Here is a 19927-nt window from a genome sequence, read left to right on the forward strand (position 1 = left end):
TATTGATGATCATAGCTGATGTTGGATGTTATAGACGCAGGTGTATATCGGTAAAGTTTGTTTGCGAGTGACCTGTGGTTCAAATAGCTCACTTCTTGCATGGTTTCTTCCCCTGATGAAATAAGATTATTATGTAGTATCTTATTTTGAATAAGATATGAAGAATAAATTCATCATAATCGCATTCAAAAATCTCAACCAAAACGGTTGAAATATGTTCACGAATATGATCAGAAAATAACTGTGAAAAGCAGTCAAATATTACTCTAAAACAATTACAGCTAAATTTTACAATGATATAAAATATGAATAAAAGGCGTTTCGAAATAGGAATCATAAATGATTATTCAAGAATAATCACATTTAAGCATGGCTCAACTATATGGTTGGCTCATCTGTAAAGCAACAAAATATGTCTGTTCAAAGTGTCAAAATCTGTGTATTGGTGTTGGTACGTATGGTATGGAATGAAAACGTAAAACTTAGCAGTTTTTCCATGTGTAAGAAAATGTTGCCAATGTGTTGCTTTCATTTTGAGTTTGCCATCTCCTTTTGACAGTCCCTTCGGCCATGCAATGAAATAAATAAAATCAGCTGATGAGATGAGCCAACCATATAAAGGAACCATGCATTTAAGGTACATATTTCTCCGGACGATACTTTAATTTTCGAACAGAAAATGCTTTTAAATTTGAACGTTTTTAATCATCTTGTGGTATGATATTTAAATATTTTTTGATCAAAATTTTGAAAAAATGCTGGCTGGGAAGCTATTAAGGCCATACAATTATTATATTACATTCATTTTAAATCATGATAGAAAAACTATAAATTTTTTATGTGAAAAATACAAGAAACACAACATAATGTGCAAGTGTTTTTTGCACAAAGCTACTGACAGAAGTAACATTTTTAATATCTGCCTTAGGTTACTTAGTTCAAAACGCTTTTTCGATTCGGGAGAAAAGGTTGAAAATAACAGGCACCCTATTATGTGTACGCATTCCTTGCGTGCTGTCAACTCTCATAGTATTGATTTTGATCGTTCCAATGAGATTTGATCGCAATCCAGAGCTCGGTGACTCAATGGAACGCTACTACGGAAACTCTGATTTTGCCTATAAGTAAATGATTAAATACCAATTAATACCAAATTAGGACCAATTAGCAAAACAAGAAATTAGCAAATGATTGCGCAATGTTCCAGGAAGAAAAATTACATTTCGGCCGGCACACAATAAAAAAAAGTTAAACATTTATTAAAATCACCTCTTTCTTTATAGCATGAGGCATTTCCTATTTTCATATTGTGGTATTTAGGCGGAAATACATAAAACGTTCAGCTTCGCTTTAACTGCGCCATAAGTTTAAAATATCTCAACATCTTAATTCGCTTTATATTTCACAAACCATGAGTAGCAAGATATAGCTGACGCTATTTATTGAACTCATCTATCAAAGCGAAGCACAGGACAGAGCGGTTTATGTACATATATCAGGCATTATGACGTTACCAAATCCATCGGAAGTTCCGACTCACTATAACCGGGCTCGTCTGTTACATCCCTAGTCGAAGCAGTCTGTCAAATTAGGGTAATGCGAAAATGAAACAACAATTTTTTATTTTACTAAGTACACACTTTATAAATTTACATTGCAATTTAAATGAAAAAATCATCTAAAAGGCAATTATTATAATAAAAATATAATTATAAGATACTTACATTTTTTTATAAAGACTATTCATAATAAATATATGTATTTGTGTATCTTTGTGTAAAACTAATCTATTTATATACGAAAAACTCTAGTTTTTCTTAATATCTATATATGTATGTATGCTTCACTTAAAATTTAAATGCGTACGTATGTACCTATATTATTAAAAAAATTGTTAATTTTTTGTTACATTTGGCTGGTTTACATTGGCGGTAATTTTAAATAAATGACTTAGAAATATGTTGAAAATGGTATCATCACTTTCACAAAGAAAAGAACACAAAATAAAAACAAAAAAAAAAAAAGTTTTAAGAAATTACAATAAATATCTTGTACATTTTACATAATAAAAGAAATGCAAAATACAATACTTTTTTACAACGATAAAAGCACGCACACTAAAACTCAATGAATCTTTTTTTCATTTCCATTATTTAATGACCCGCCAGCGAGGCACCATTAATTCTTGCATTATTGTTGTCTCACGTTGTAACCATGCTATGATGTCCTTGTAATTGCGCGACATCCAATCAACATTGACACGCACCTGCTCGAGAACTTGTTGCACCGAACGGCCATTGTCCTTAACGTCGGTCTTTATGAATGTTTCAAGTTCGCTTAGGAAAAATTTCGAATTCATAAGTTTTGTAGCAAATTTCAATATCAAATTCAAATTGGACATCGTAGATCCCAAGCTGTAAAAAAAAAGATTTTTAAATAAAATCGGCTTTAAAAAGAAAACTTAAGTTTATATGGAAATATGTAAGAAATACATTTGAAAATATGTGAAAGCCATATATATACTAAGCTTCCAACGAAGACGAACATAACAAGATTCAACAACCTGCATAGATTTTAAGTTTAGTGGGCAGTGCCTCTATCCTCTTCTATTTATCATCATCAAGGGAACAATTTTCTGATCGGTTTAACTCTAGAGTCTATTTGATGAAGACGAACAATATGAATACGTTTCCGAGATGGTCGGGTTAATATCTGAATGGTGCTTTGTTACCGGAACGTACCGGATCTATATCCGGTAAAGGACGATCAACATTGATACACTCCTCAAAACCTTCGAGGAGCGTCTTTCTTGTTAATAGATCAACAACAACAACAACGGTACCTGGGTCATAGATATCGTGGTGTAAGGTAATTTAGTTAAGTGACTAGGGGCTGCCATTACTAACCATTTTTCACCCTATTTTGCTATAATTTCGGGACTATCTCTTTGGGATGGTTTTCCGGATAGGGTCGGGACTATTTGGGAGTTATTGTGGGCAATACTTGGGTATAATTTTAGGACTATTTCGGAACAATTTGCGCGGTGCTTGTTAATTTTTCCTACAAATCCACGAGAAGGTGCCAAACATGTGTACAAGTAATTTCGATGCTGTTTCGCATAGTTTTTAAGTCATTTCGGGATAATTTAAGGACCATTTCGAATTTACTTTAAGGGTCATAGCGAAACCATTCGAGTTGGGGACTATTTTAGAGATCATTTCGGGACTGTTTCGAAATATTTCCAAATAATTTTATGACTACTACCTGAACATTTCGGAATGATTTTTGTTATCATTCACCGACTAGTTAGAATTCATTTCATCACAATTTCAGAGTTAATTTCGGTATATTGGTATTGTTTATGTATTGATTCTTCCATCGGGAATATTTTTCTAAAACTCTTAGTCCATTCAAACTAGACCAATATTTGGTAAGTGGGCTATATATGTATGTACGTAGATCGAGTTCCAAGTATTTTTATACTCAGTTGAGCAGAGCTCACAGAGTATATTAACTTTGATTGGATAACAGTTGGTTGTACAGGTATAAAGGAATCGAGATAGATATAGACTTCCATATATCAAAATCATCAGTATCGAAAAAAAATTCGATTGAGCCATGTCCGTCCGTCCGTCCGTTAACACGATAACTTGAGTAAATTTTGAGGTATCTTGATGAAATTTGGTATGTGGGTTCCTGAGCACTCATCTCAGATCGATATTTAAAATGAATGATATCGGACAATAACCACGCCCACTTTTTCGATATCGAAAATTTCGAAAAATCGAATAAGTGCGATAATTCATTACCAAATACGGATTAAGCGATGAAACTTGGTAGGTGAGTTGAACTTATGACGTAGAATAGAAAACTAGTAAAATTTTGGACAATGGGCGTGGCACCGCCCACTTTTAAAAGAAGGCAATTTAGAAGTTTTGCACGCTGTAATTTGACAGTCGTTGAAGATATCATGATGAAATTTGGCAGGAACGTTACTCTTATTACTGTATGTCTGCGTAATAAAACTTAGCAAAATCGGAGAACGACCACTCCCACTTTTTAAAAAAAAATTTTTTTAAATTCAAATTTTAAAAGAAAAGTTAATATCTTTACAGTATATAAGTAAATTATGTCAACATTCAACTCCAGTAATGATATGTTGCAACAAAATACAAAAATAAAAGAAAATTTCAAAATGGGTGTGGCTCCGCCCTTTTTCATTTAATTTGTCTAGGATACTTTTAATGTCATAAGTCGAACAAAAATTTACCAATCCTTGTGAAATTTGGTAGAGGCGTAGATTCTAGGACGATAACAGTTTTCTGTGAAAAAGGGGGAAATCGGTTGAAGCCACGCCCAGTTTTTATACACAGTCAACCGTCTGTCCTTCCGCTCGGCCGGTAGCACGATAACTTGAGCAAAAATCGATATATCTTTACTAAACTCAGTTCACGTACTTATCTGAACCCACTTTGTATTGGTGTAAAAAATGGCCGAAATCCGACTATGACCACGCCCACTTTTTCGATATCGAAAATTACGAAAAATGAAAAAAATGCCATAATTATATACCAAACACGAAAAAAGGTGTGAAACATGATAATTGTATTGGTCTATTGACGCAAAATATAACTTTAGAAAAAAACTTGGTAAAATGGGTGTGACACCTACCATATTAAGTAGAAGAAAATTACAAAGTTTTGCAGGGCGAAATCAAAAGCCCTTGGAATCTTGCAAGGAATACTACTTTTCGTGGTATTACATATATAAATAAATTAGCGGTACCCGACAGATGATGTTCTGCATCACCCTGGTCCACATTTTGGTCGATATCTCGAAAACGCCTTCACATAAACAACTAAGGGCTAAAACCCTCATTAATACCTTCAATTTGATACCCATATCGTACAAACACATTCTAGAGTCACCCCTGGTCCACGTTTATGGCGATATATCGAAAAGGCGTCCATATATAGAACTTAGACCCACTCCTTTTTAAAATACCCATTAACACCTTTCATTTGATACCCATATCGTACAAAAAAATTCTAGAGTCACCCCTGGCCCACCTTTATGGCGATATCTCGAAAAGGCATCCACCTATAGAACTAAGGCCCACTCCCTTTTAAATACTCATTAACACCTTTTATTTGATACCCATATCGTACAAACAAATTCTAGAGTCACCTCTGGTCCACCTTTATGGCGATATATTGAAAAGGCGTCCACCTATAGAACTAAGGCCCACGCCCTTTTAAAGTACTCACTAACACCTTTCATTTGATACCCATATCGTACAAACAAATTCTAGAGTCACCCCTGGTCCACCTTTATGGCGATATCTCGAAAAGGCGTCCACCTATAGAACTAAGGCCCACGCCCTTTTAAAATACTCATTAACACCTTTCATTTGATACCCATATTGTACAAACGCATTCTAGAGTCACCCCTGGTCCACGTTAAAGCGATATCTTGAAAAGGCGTCCACATAGAGAACTAAGGCCCACGCCCTCTTGAAATACTCATTAACACCTTTCATTTGATACTCGTATCGTACAAACAAATTTTAGGGTCACCCCTGGTCCATCTATATGGTGATATCTCGAAAAGGCGTCCATCTATAGAACTTAGGCCCACGCACTTTTAAAATACTCTTTAATACCTTTCATTTGATACCCATATCGTACAAAAAAATACTAGAGTCACCCCTGGTCCACCTTAATGGCGATATCTCGAAAAGGCGTCCACCTATAGAACTTAGGCCCACGCCCTCTTGAAATACTCATTAACACCTTTCATTTGATACTCGTATCGTACAAACAAATTCTAGAGTCAGGCCTGGTCCACCTTTATGGCGATATCCCTAAATGGCGTCCATCTGTAGAACTATGACCCACTTCCTCTTAAAATACTCTTTAATACCTTCCATTTGATACACATGTCATACAAACACATTGCAGGGTTACCCTAGGTTCTTTTTACAACATGGTTATTTTCCCTAACTTTGTCTCCACAGCTCTCAACTGAGTATGTAATGTTCGGTTACACCCGAACTTAGCCTTCCTTACTTGTTGGATTTGAAGTTGAAGGAGCTCTAGGTAAAATCTAATAATACTCTCAATATCATCGGCATACGCTAGGATTGTCTTGTTCTGGAATTATAACTTTTTGCTAAGAACTATCATAATTGAATTATGTCGTCTGCCGGCTTGCTTGTTGTCGACTAGCAGCTTTTTAAAATTCGGAGCGAACTGATGTTGGTCAAGTGTTTTCAAATGAATACTATTTCAGATATAAATTTGTAGTTGGGTACAAATAATATTAAAGTGAGGAAGATCCCATGTAAAAAAAAAAGAATTAATCGATTCATTTAAATCAATTTATTTTACAGCGCTAATTTAAACTCCAGTTAAAGTTGAAAAGAGTTAAAGTAAACTTGCCACTTTATTCGATAACATAATATTTTGCTGCCCATTTTAGTTTCAGCGACCGAAGTGGCAGGGTTAAACCCTCGTCAACTTTGATTGGAGTTTAACTCGCACTGAAAACACGTTACATTATTTCATCACTTACTATGTCTTGATTTCTTCCCAGTTGTTTCGCATAAAATCGAAGGCCACTTGTTGACCTACCACATTACTCGCCACGGCAGCAAACACTCTGGGTACATCTTGTTTACGTATATCATCACCGATAACAGAGCGACGTAGATAGCGCGCCAAAATCCATGGTTCGAGCGAGCAACCAAGTGCGCTGAGCAATAATTCCTTCTCAGTAGATACGGTTGATTTGCGGTAACGCTCGAATGCAAAGTCCCACTCATATTCGCTGCCATATTGAATTGCTGTACAATAGACGATGCTACGTAAATTTGGTGGTATTCTGAAGTGGAATAGTTTATTAATTAATAATGCTGCGTAATATGTACTTATAACAAGTAAGAACGGGACTGTCTTCGGCTGTGCCGAAGACTTCATACCTTTCATGAATGGGGCTGAACAATAATCTTATCCCGTTCTTAATCTCCGGATAATCGGATGTATAAGATAAGAAATATATAGTGAACAGATCTACATAACCTAACGATTTTTAAGATATATATAAAATAAAAAACAGGTAGGTAATCTGTGTGAGGATGCAAAGCTTCACGTTTTTTGTGGTCTGCATGTAAAAAATATGACTACGAATCACGTATTTCAAAAATATATGACGTAGACGTAACTATTTGATGAAATTTGATGAATTTTGAAGCTTGTAGCCGTAAAAAGGGGGCAAAAATTAGAATTTATATGGGGTATATAATATATACTATATACGTAAGCATATGGTGAAATTTGAAGCGTCTAGCTGTTAAAAAGGGGCAAAAAAAAAAGTTTCTTAACTTGAACAATCGGTTGTATGAGATATATACTATATATACCACCGATCTCAATGATTTTTTCAGACAACAATATATGCTATACACGTAAGCATTTGGTGAAATTTGAAGCTTCTAGCTGTTAAAATGGGGAAGAAATTGCGCAAAGTTTCTTATCTGAACAATCGGTTGTATGGGATATATACTATATATACCACCGGTATCTATGATTTTCTCAGACAACAATATATGCTATACACGTAAGCATTTAGTGAAATTTGAACATATCTAAACGATTTTTAAGATAAATATAAAATAAGAAATAGGTAGGTAATCTGTGTGAGGATGCAAAGCTTCACGTTTTTTGTGGTCTGCATGTAAAAAATATGACTACGAATCACGTATTTCAAAAATATATGACGTAGACGTAACTATTTGATGAAATTTGATGAATTTTGAAGCTTCTAGCCGTAAAAAAGGGGCAAAAATGACAGTTTATATGAAGTATATAATATATATACCACCGATCTCTATGATTTTTTCAGACAACAATATATGCTATATACGTAAGCATTTTGTGAAATTTGAAGCTTCTAGCTGTTAAAACGGGGCAGAAATTGCGCAAAGTTTCTTATCTGAACAATCGGTTGTATGAGATATATACTATGTATACTACCGATCTCAATGATTTTTTCAGAAATCAATATATGCTATACACGTAAGCATTTGGTGAAATTTGAAGCTTCTAGCTGTTAAAATGGGGCAAAAATCGTGAAAAAATATATATATACTATATATATATACTATATATACCATCATATATATATTATATATATCACCGAACTCTATGATTTTTTGACACAACAATACATACTAAATACGTAAGCAATCGGTGAAATTTGAAGCTTATAGCTGTTAAAATGGGGTAGAAATTGCGAAAAGTTTCTTATCTGAACAATCGGTTGTATGAGATATATACTATATATACAACCGATCTCTATGATTTGTTCAGACAACAATATATGCTATATGCGTAAGCAATCGGTGAAATTTGAAGCTTATAGCTGTTAAAATGGGGTAGAAATTGCGAAAAGTTTCTTATCTGAACAATCGGTTGTGTGAGATATATACTATATATACAACCGATCTCTATGATTTTTTCAGACAACAATATATGCTATATACGTAAGCAATCGGTGAAATTTGAAGCTTATAGCTGTTAAAATGGGGTAGAAATTGCGAAAAGTTTCTTATCTGAACAATCGGTTGTGTGAGATATATACTATATATACAACCGATCTCTTTGATTTTTTCAGACAACAATATATGCTATATACGTAAGCAATCGGTGAAATTTGAAGCTTATAGCTGTTAAAATGGGGTAGAAATTGCGAAAAGTTTCTTATCTGAACAATCGGTTGTATGAGATATATACTATATATACAACCGATCTCTATGATTTTTTCAGACAACAATATATGCTATATACGTAAGCAATCGGTGAAATTTGAAGCTTATAGCTGTTAAAATGGGGTAGAAATTGCGAAAAGTTTCTTATCTGAACAATTGGTTGTATGAGATATATACTATATATACAACCGATCTCTATGATTTTTTCAGACAACAATATATGCTATATACTAGGCATGCTTAACCAACGAAATGACTTTGTTTCGTTTATTAACGTTAAGAACGTTAAATTAACGAAATGATTTTGTTTCGTTTTCTGCCATATCAAAACGAAATCAAATCGTTTAAGTTGATTATTAATTTCAAACTATGCTGGCAAAGCTGATTGATGGCGGAGTCATTAAAGGTGAAAGCATTAGCCAAGCTGATTGCAACTTTTCTCATGAATTTTGATAGTACAAACATTTCTCAGAGTATTTTTGACATTACCACCAACGAATTACACAAACAAATTACATGGAGTTTGTGTGTATGTCCGCTTGCTGTTACCACCTTACGGCTTCACCATGGCTATAGCATTGCCAGCACAATTCAAACATAAAGTATCACGTTTTTGTTAACGTTTTTAACGTTAACGAAAGCTTTTCGTTTCGGTTAAAAACGAGATACAATTTATCTTGATAATTTCTTTATCGATAATATTTCGAAGTGTTTCAACGGAAACGGTGGAAATTTGTTGATAAACGATTAGCTTAACGTTAAGGTGCATCCCTGCTATATACGTAAGCAATCGGTGAAATTTGAAGCTTATAGCTGTTAAAATGGGGTAGAAATTGCGAAAAGTATCTTGTCTGAACCATCGGTTGTATGAGATATATACTATATATACAACCGATCTCTATGATTTTTCAGACAACAACATATGCTATATACGTAAGTATTTGGTGAAATTTGAAGCTTCTAGCTCTTAAAATAGGGCAGTAATTACGAAAAGTTCCTTATCTGAACAATCGGTTGTGGGGGATATATACTATATATACGACCGATCTCATCAATTTTTTCAGGCAACAATATGTGCAATATACGAAAGTATATGGTGAAGTTTGAAGCTTCAATCTGTTAAATTGGGTAAGATATTACAAAAATCCTCTTTTTCTGAAAAATCGGTTGTATGGAGGATATATGCTATAGTGCTCCGATCCGGTCGGTTCCGACAAATTTCTAATCGGACACCCAAATACACCCGCTCACCAAATTTTATCAAGATATCTCAAAAATTGAGGGACTAGTTTGCATACAAACAGACAGACGGACAGACGGACAGACGGACATGGCTAAATCAACTCAGCTCTTCAACCTGATTATTTCGGTATACTTAATGGTGGGTCTATCTATCTTCCTTTAAGGACTTACAATTTTCGGTTTCGTGACGAAATTAATATACCATTTCATTTTCATGAAAGGTATAAAAATAGGTAGGTTCTTTGTGTGAGGATGCAAAGCTTCACGTTTTTTGTGGTCTGCATGTAAAAACTATGACTACGAATCACGTATTTCAAAAATATATGACGTAAACGTAACTATTTGATGAAATTTGATGAATTTTGAAACTTCTAGCTGTAAAAAAGGGGCAAAAATTACAGTTTATATGAAGTATATAATATATATACCACCGATCTCTATGATTTTTTCAGAAAATAATATATGCTATATACGTAAGCATTTTGTGAAATTTGAAGCTTCTAGCTGTTAAAACGGGGCAGAAATTGCGCAAAGTTTCTTATCTGAACAATCGGTTGTAGGAGATATATTCTATGTATACCACCGATCTCAATGATTTTTTCAGACATCAATATATGCTATACACGTAAGCATTTGGTGAAAGTTGAAGCTTATAGCTGTTAAAATGGGGCCGAAATCGCAAAAAAAAAATATATATACTATATATATTGTAACGAATTTGCTGCAAATCCTCTTATTTGCAATCATCTGCCCACGTTCGTATCGCTAAACTGTTGAATAAATAACTCCAATATTGAATAATTGAAAAATGGCCTTTATTACAGTACTTCACAATAACACTTATACTTTGCAACGAATAGCAAACTTAATAACCAAACTGACTGATAGCTCAAATGAAACTCTACTATTCAAAATAATTCTGCTATAGCTCGCTAGATAGCGCTTAATCGAAATCTCAAATCAAACTGAATTACTTTTTACTCGCTTGTGCCGCTTTTATAGTTTACGCTGCAAAAATCTAGGCTCTTCTATTTCCAGAACTTACCAACTATTTCGAGTGTTTATGGTTCTCATATAGTTTCTACTTGTTTACAATTTTCTACTTTTCAGCGTCTCTCAGATGTATGTGAGTTTGTAGTTTACAGTCTCTCGCACACACATAGGCGTATAAGTAAATGCATCTGTGTGTGACATCTCTTTCGGCTGCCTTATATATGTGTATACATGATTTGATTATTGACGTAAATACTGCTTGGCATGGCCTTAGCATCGCCTTAGTGATGGTATAGCTTAGTGATGCTAATATCCGTGACACTGCCCTCCACCTAAGTCTGATCGTCCCGATCAGACAAATCTCCTGATCTAACTGCCGCTAGCATCTCAAAATGTACCACTCTTCTAACCCGTGGTTTCCCGGTGGTTTGTATGCGGTAGATGGTATCACTGATCTTCTTCACAACTTTGTACGGGCCTTCCCAACTGCACAGAAATTTAGCTGGAACACCTTTCCGCCGGTGAAGGTTGTTTAACAGTACCAAATCTCCCGCCAAGAAACCTTCCGAATTAAAGTTCTTGTCATGCCAGTGTTTCATCTTACTACTCATTACCCTGGGCCGTTCCTTCACACTCTGTTGTTTGGTCAATGAACCACTTCGTAGAGCTTGCGCTGGACGAATTTTCTTTGCATAATCGGTATCGTTCCCACATTTTACAACAGTAGTGCGCTCCGGCTGGAAACTACCCTCGCATTCTTTCTCGGAAATTCATTGCTTCGTTTTCCTGCGTCTTTTAGGTTTTGTCAATGCCAGTGTTTCTCTCGCAGGTACTTTTGATTTTGATTTATTTGGCCCATTCGATCTATCAACCTTTACCTTTGAATTTCGTGGCCTTCGTTGAGTATTCTCCACCAGTACCCGATTGCTGCTGAACCCTTTTTCCAAACTAAAGTTAAGTGGCACATCTTGGTTCTCATAACGCATCACCCTTCTCTGCATATCGATCTTGATGTCATGGTCAACCAAGAAATCCACTCCCAATATAACTTCATCAACAATCTCCGCCACAACAAATTTGTGTAGAACCATGACCTTCCCAATCAATACTTCACATATCACTTCTCCCTGAACTTGGTTATACTCACCAGTGACCGTACGCAACTTTGCTCCAGGTAACGGTTTTACTCTCCTGTTGACCAAGTCAGATCGGATCAAGGAATGATATGCGCCCGTATCTACAGTCAGTACTCGTTCTTTGCCATCCACATTTCCTCTGACGGTAAGACTGCTCGATTTTCTACCAATTTGCGACACAGATATCACAGGGCATTCAATAGCTGAATCTAGCTCTCTACCTCTTACTCGCTCTTGCTCATCTCCTCCAGCTTTGCGTTTATGGCCACCCACATTGTTGGAACTATTAGGACCGAGATCGCAATGACGTGCAATGTGACCTGGGTTGCCGCACTTGAAACATTTAATAACTCCGGCATTCTTCTGTTGAGATCCCTTCAGTGCTTCCAAAATTGTTTCTACCCACTCTGGCCTTTCTACTTCCACACGGCGGGCTTTGGAAACTGGCTTGCACAGAAGCGACGCTGTTTCCTGAATCAGAGCATGCGATACCGTTTCAGCAAATGTTAGTTTTGGATTCGCATATGTAGCCCGCTTCGTTTCCACATCTCGTATGCCATTTATAAAGCTCTGAATCTTTACCCTTTCAGTGTATTCCACGGGTGCATCCGCATAAATGTGCTAGCCTTTCAATATCCGACGCAAACTCTTGCAATGTTTCACCAGGCCTCTGGAAGCGGTTCAGCAACTCCATTTGGTATATCTGTCTCCTATGCTCGCTTCCGTAACGTGTCTCTAAAGTGCTCATCAATGTTTCGTAGTGGTTCCGCTCGTACTCTGCGATGGTCTGTAAGATTTCCGCAGCTGGTCCTTTTAAAGCTGCGAACAGTGCAGCAACTTTATCTTCAGCATTCCAATTGTTCACTGTTGCGGTCTTCTCAAATTGTAGCTTAAAGACCTGGAAAGGAACAGAACCGTCAAAGGATGGTGTTTTTACCTTTGGATTACTCGTTGAAACTGCTGGGCGATTTAGTTGCAACTGCTCGATACGTCCTCTCAAAGCACCCACCTCGGCCTCGATTTTTTCTACAAACTGTAAAATTTTTGTATCTTGCGCCCCAACTTCGAGGAAATACGTTCTTCTTGCTATTCCAGTTGAGCAGAGATCTGCGATGATATCTGTGCTGAAATTTGCGCCGACATTTCGGATATTCGTGCCTCTTGTGCTTCAATCTTCGCTGTTATTTCAGATGACATTTTTGCAATACGTGTCTCCTGTGATTCCATCTTGGATGCCATATATGTCTTCTGTTCTTCTAACTGTGTTTCCATCTTGGATGTTATCTGTGTCGACATTTCTGACATACGCGTTTCTTGTGCTTCAATCTTCGATGTTATGCGTGTCTCCTGCGATTCCAATTGTGATGCCATTTGTGACGACATTTCTGACATTTGCGACGACATTGATGCTACTGTCGATGTTTGTGCAGATATTGCAGCCAATATCATGTTCAAATCTGTGCTGGTAACCGTCTGCGTAACCGTCTCTTCCATTTTTGTTGTTTCCTCGCCATCAAGATGAAAGTCATACTCTTCCACGTCAATTCCTTCTACTTCCATTGCCTCTCGTAGCCGTGCCTGAAGTTCAAGTTTAACGCCGCTTGTATTCAATCCACGGCTCTCCAACTCCCTCTTCAGTTGCTGGATCTTCAATTCACTGAACTTTGCCATGTCCTTGTTGTCCTCTGGAATTTATTCAACAATTCCTCTTCTGACACCAATTGTAACGAATTTGCTGCAAATCCTCTTATTTGCAATCATCTGCCCACGTTCGTATCGCTAAACTGTTGAATAAATAACTCCAATATTGAATAATTGAAAAATGGCCTTTATTACAGTACTTCACAATAACACTTATACTTTGCAACGAATAGCAAACTTAATAACCAAACTGACTGATAGCTCAAATGAAACTCTACTATTCAAAATAATTCTGCTATAGCTCGCTAGATAGCGCTTAATCGAAATCTCAAATCAAACTGAATTACTTTTTACTCGCTTGTGCCGCTTTTATAGTTTACGCTGCAAAAATCTAGGCTTTTCTATTTCCAGAACTTACCAACTATTTCGAGTGTTTATGGTTCTCATATAGTTTCTACTTGTTTACAATTTTCTACTTTTCAGCGTCTCTCAGATGTATGTGAGTTTGTAGTTTACAGTCTCTCGCACACACATAGGCGTATAAGTAAATGCATCTGTGTGTGACATCTCTTTCGGCTGCCTTATATATGTGTATACATGATTTGATTATTGACGTAAATACTGCTTGGCATGGCCTTAGCATCGCCTTAGTGATGGTATAGCTTAGTGATGCTAATATCCGTGACAATATATACTATATATACTATCATATATATATTAAATATATCACCGATCTCTATGATTTTTTGACACAACAATGCATACTATATATGTAAGCAATCGGTGAAATTTGAAGATTATAGCTGTTAAAATGGTGTAGAAATTGCGAAAAGTTTCTTATCTGAACAATCGGTTGTATGAGATATATACTATATATACAACCGATCTCTATGATTTTTTCACACAACAATATATGCTATATACGTAAGTATTCGGTGAAATTTGAAGCTTCTTGCTGTTAAAATGGGGCTAAACTTTGCGAAAATATATATATATATATGCTATATATATACCATATATACCACCATATATATACTATATATACCACCGATCTTTATGATTTTTTCAGACAACAATATATGCTATATACGCAAGCATTCGTTGAAATTTGAAGCCTCTAGCTTTTAAAATAGGGCAGTAATTACGAAAAGTTCCTTATCTGAACAATCGGTTGTGGGGGATATATACTATATATACGACCGAGCTCATCAATTTTTTCAGACAACAATACATACTATATACGTAAGCAATTGGTGAAGTTTGAAGCTTCAATCTGTTAAATTGGGTAAGATATTACAAAAATCCTCTTTTTCTGAAAAATCGGTTGTATGGAGGATGTATGCTATAGTGGTCCGATCCGGTCGGTTCCGACAAATGTCTAATCGGACACCCAAATACACCCGCTCACCAAATTTTATCAAGATATCTCAAAAATTGAGGGACTAGTTTGCATGCAAACAGACAGACGGACAGACGGAAAGACGGACAGACGGACAGACGGACATGGCTAAATCAACTCAGATCTTCAACCTGATTATTTCGGTATACTTAATGGTGGGTCTATCTATTTTCCTTTAAGGACTTACAATTTTCGGTTTCGTGACGAAATTAATATACCATTTCATTTTCATGAAAGGTATAAAAAGGGTTTGTTGTATACTCACGGATTATTGTTATCGGGGTTTGGCACTTCAATCCAATTGTGAAAATGCCGTGAGCTTTCCAAAATACAATGTCGATGACCCAAATGGCAAGCCATGTTTAATATTTCGACACGCTTAAATAATTTCAACATATCTTCGTCGCTGTCGGTGTCGTCAGTAAAATTATTTGGTGATACATCTTTGTAAACATTCTCAATGAGATCGAGGAGGTAGTTCTAGAAGGTAATAGAGAAAATTGGTATTTATATGGAAGTTGACAAACAACATAATCTTAACTAAATTGTTTTACTCTTATAAATTAGATGCCTACAAATCCATAGCAATCAATCCTGAGTAAGTATACAACTGTAGACTCTCCCACCCTGTAGGGGAAGTATAAGAGCATCTCTTAGATCGACGAAAAAATGCAGCCTAAAACTCGACATACTCAAATCTGCATCGTAATTTTATTATTACTAAGGCCCGGGTTTTCATTAGTTGGTTAAGCTAAGCTTAAACTAAGTTTGCTTAAAATGTAGTCAATTTTAAACTCCAGTTAAGCTACTGAGCAGTTTTTCAGTCACAGTTTAAGGCCGCCTTTGGGTATGCTTTTTTGTGCGCCAACATTGGTTTTTTTATTATCTAGATAATTTGGAGATACGGCAACAGCTGGATTTTGTTTACCCAACAAACATGGAAAAAAAATTCTCCATCGAAATATATATCTAGTTCCGGAAGTGATATCCAACATCATTATTTAATTATTATTAAACCAGATAATTCTCGCGTTTATATCCAACTTCATTCTCCAAGTACTATCCAACCTTTGAAAAATTTTGTAAAATTAAAAGTTTTCGAGTTGATTTCCAACGTCATTCATATTTTCCAATTATTATTCTAATTTCGAGAGATTTTGATAAGTATACAGTTCTCAAATGAATATTCAACACATTTCTCCAGTTGATATCCTACATTGCATATCGAGCTGAGGTGGAGTTGAATAAAATCTCCAAGGCACCACCAAAACCAACATCTGTTTACTGTGAGATATAAACACCTGATTGATAGCAGTAATGAAGCGTAATTAATCAAGAATAAATTACATAGGCGGCCGCCGTGGTGTGATGGTAGCGTGCTCCGCCTACACACCGAAGATCCTGGGTTCATACACCGGGCAAAGCAACATAAAAATTTTAGAAACAAAGTTTTTCAATTAGAACCCACTTTTTCTAAGCGGGATTGCCCCTCGGCAGTGTTTCGCAAGCACTCCGTTTGTATTTCTGCCATGAAACGCTCTCAGTGAAAACTCATCTGCCTTGCAGATGCCATTCGGGGTCGGCATAAAACAAGTAGGTCCCACCAATTTGTAGGAGAAATTAAAAGGAGCACGACGCAAATTGGAAGAGAAGCTCTGCCTAAAATCTATTCGGAGGTTATCGTGTCACATTTATTTATTTTTTAAATTATATATATTTCTTTTTATTTAAAAACTGTAGTATGGAATCTTACTTTTGAGTCCAGTTAAAGAACCACAAGTTGGTAATTAAATTTATTCAACTTAAGTATTAGAACCTTTTGCTTTAGAAAAAATTCCCTCGTTTGTTGAGTACGCTATGATTCTCGAGTTGAGCTACTGTTTCGAAACAACTGTTGAGATTTTAGAAGTATGCCTAGTTAATGGTATTCAAGCCCAAATGCTTGTTGGGTATATTCGAAGCCATTTCGAACGCATGGGAATCCCCGATGGTTAACTGGAGTTTAACCCAACAAGATCGGCCGCTTAAGCTCAGCTCAAACTTCAGTTAAAGTATGCTGAAGAACTGCAGAATAAGTTTAAGCGTAGTTTAACTGACAAACTGAGTTGAACTTGTACTGAAAAATCGGACCTAAGAGTCGGTGATCTCAAATATTCTACGTTCTGGAAAAAGTCGGTGACAGTAAAAAGAGTTAAATAAATTTCAGAAAATGCAACATACACTTTAATTATTAATTAATTAATCGGACTATCGGGATCGGAACTGACAAAAGCCTAAGCTGTCCCTAAAGCTACTTCTTCGTAGATTTGACTGTCGCTCAAACTAAGTAGTATAATGACTGAGAAATTTTTACCTCTGTCCATGACATCAGCCGCTACACTGTTTCAGTAGCATCACAGACAGTCGCATTTATAGTTATCACCTCACACGCCCCCATTGTAATCAGTTAAGAGATCACTTTTCGGCGTGCCATTCAGCCGTTATATTTGACATGGGCTCATCAGTTCCTCCGTTTCACTATCCACCGTCCACCGTTAACATTCGACAGTTATGCCACTCTATTACCCAGTCATCCTTCCACCATTGAAAGTTTCATCTTTCGCCACCTACCATCCCAATGTTTAATATCCTATATCTCCATTGGTCGTTCTAGAATCCAAACAACTGCTCACCGATTCTCTGATACATCGGTAATTTTATATAATATAAATAAAATGCGCGATATACCTTCGAAAAGAATTTAAGCCAAGAGAATTTAAGCTCATCCAGTTTGCGTCGAGCTCATTTTAATTTTTCTTATAAATTGGGGGGATGAAGCCTGCCTACATGTTTTACACCGACTCCGAACGGCATCTGCAAGGCAGATGAATTTCCCTGAGAAGCTTTTCATTGAAATACACTTGGAGTGTTTGCCAAATCACTGGCAAGGGCGACGCCGCTTAAAAAACCTTTTTTCTAATTGAAAAAACTTGTTTCTGCATTTTTGATGGTACTTTGTCGGGCGGAGCACGCTACCAAAACACCACGGTGGCCACCAAACATGCATGTCTCATATGCATATTTAGCAGGCGAGGCTTTGACGACCCCAAGTTCCTCATGGAACTAGGAAGTGGAGTGGCAGGATGGCTAGAAGGTTCAATGTGGTCATATTTTAATCGTTATCGGAATGGTCGGGCTAGTACTTGTTACCGGACATACCGGATATATACCTGGCAATGAACCATCACATCGATAACACTCCTGAAAACCTTAGGGGAGAGTAATTATCGTCACAACAACAACTAGATGGATTTGGTATTAAATATCCGTTCACCAGTCAGTGTTCAAAGTTTCTACCAACAGCCTTAGCTACGTCCACCGACCTCACTATTACCCGCCCGCTTCTCCTCTCGCCTTGAATCAGCGAAGTGGTCATTTGCCACTCATCTCTATATCAGCCTGACCTTGAATCGGCACCTTAGTCCTCTACCATTTATCACCCCATCATTCCGCCTACTTACAACTCTCCGTCACACCCACAAATTAACGTGTATGCATCAGTAAAGAGAGAGGTTCTCTTTTCGGCTCCGCATTGGCTGACAAAATCCACCTTAAATGTTTATAATGAAGATAATCGAATATTTAATCAATCTCCTTAAATCGTTAAGTTCCCAACCAGATTTCCTACTTGCCCAAAATTTAATTATTATAGTACAATAAAAAATTCAAAATTAGCTGCATCAAACAGCTTACGAAATATTTATGAACTTTATCACCATTTATAAAAAAACACTCACCTTCAATAGATCATAATCTCCTTGATTAACCAACATCGAATCAATGAAATTGAATGCCGTTATAGCCGCCTTCCACGGAACATGATCCAATTCATGCTTCAAATAACGAGTCATATTCAATGCCATTTCATAACTCAAATATGCGCCACGTGCCAAATTCATGACGTCATCAATTAATTGTGCACGATTCGCTGGACCAATATTTTTTATTTGTTGAGGTTGCATCAGATATGCTGTTATAGCTTTCCAATTATCCTCTTCATAATTAACACGATAATAACCAGTTTGTTGAATATTAAAAATGAACCAATTTGATGTTGAAAGATTGCGATCTTCAATTTCGTAAACTTTACTACGTGGTACCCAGGTAATCGGACGAGTATTTACAAAGTTCAATTCATTAGATGTAGTATAAGTAATGGGGATCCACCAAAGTGAGGTGCGTTCTCCTGCGGTATCATTTACATTCGATTGATTTGTATAAACAAAACGTTCTTGTTCCATACGAATTGCGTGTGTATTTGGATTACGTAAAACTGTGAGCACTGGATAACCGGTTTGCAGTGTCCAAGTATCCATAATCTCTTTTACGGTAGTATTACCACGTAGCAAACCCGCAGCAACAGCTTCGGTCGTCAAAAAATGCCACAAATCATTTTGTTCGGCAGCATGATACGCCCTAAATGAGGGAAGAGGAATTTTTTAAATGTCGAGCTTTTTAAATATCGTTTATGGGAATATTACTCTATCTAGGCTGCAGGATTAAAAACGTTCTATCTCAGCAAAAGATTAAAAGATGATTTATCTGGCAATTTTTTTTACTCAGCTGAGCAGAGCTCACAGAGTATATTAATTTTGTTCGCTAACGGTACCCCCTAGGTTAGGTTAGGTTGAACTGGCCGGTTCTTGAGGACCTCACATAGACTGAATAAGTCCGTAGTGTTACCAGAAGTTTGTTTTAACGATCGAACTG

The 19927-nt window shown here is 36.4% G+C and overlaps 1 protein-coding gene and 1 long non-coding RNA gene across 5 annotated transcripts in view; one reads left to right on the plus strand and one right to left on the minus strand.

The window, feature by feature from the left end:
* Positions 1-589: 589 nt before the first annotated feature.
* On the plus strand, positions 590-1755 carry LOC137237351 (uncharacterized). Its single transcript, XR_010948915.1, has 2 exons — positions 590-715; positions 1284-1755. It is a non-coding gene; the product is annotated as an uncharacterized lncRNA (long non-coding RNA).
* superdeath (Suppressor of ER stress-induced death) overlaps positions 1649-19927 on the minus strand; it is a 123896-nt gene continuing 105617 nt past the window's right edge. For all 4 annotated transcript variants that reach the window (XM_067760875.1, XM_067760876.1, XM_067760877.1 and 1 more), the window contains 4 exons: positions 18955-19633; positions 15444-15658; positions 6574-6882; positions 1649-2414 (listed from right to left, as the gene is read on the minus strand). In XM_067760875.1, coding sequence (XP_067616976.1) covers positions 2150-2414; positions 6574-6882; positions 15444-15658; positions 18955-19633 — 1468 coding nt within the window. In that variant the 3' untranslated portion in view covers positions 1649-2149. The remainder of the gene's footprint in view (positions 2415-6573; positions 6883-15443; positions 15659-18954; positions 19634-19927) is intronic.

Source organism: Eurosta solidaginis, chromosome 1 (assembly GCF_040869045.1).
Source record: "Eurosta solidaginis isolate ZX-2024a chromosome 1, ASM4086904v1, whole genome shotgun sequence".
Taxonomy (NCBI): Eukaryota; Metazoa; Arthropoda; class Insecta; order Diptera; family Tephritidae; genus Eurosta; species Eurosta solidaginis.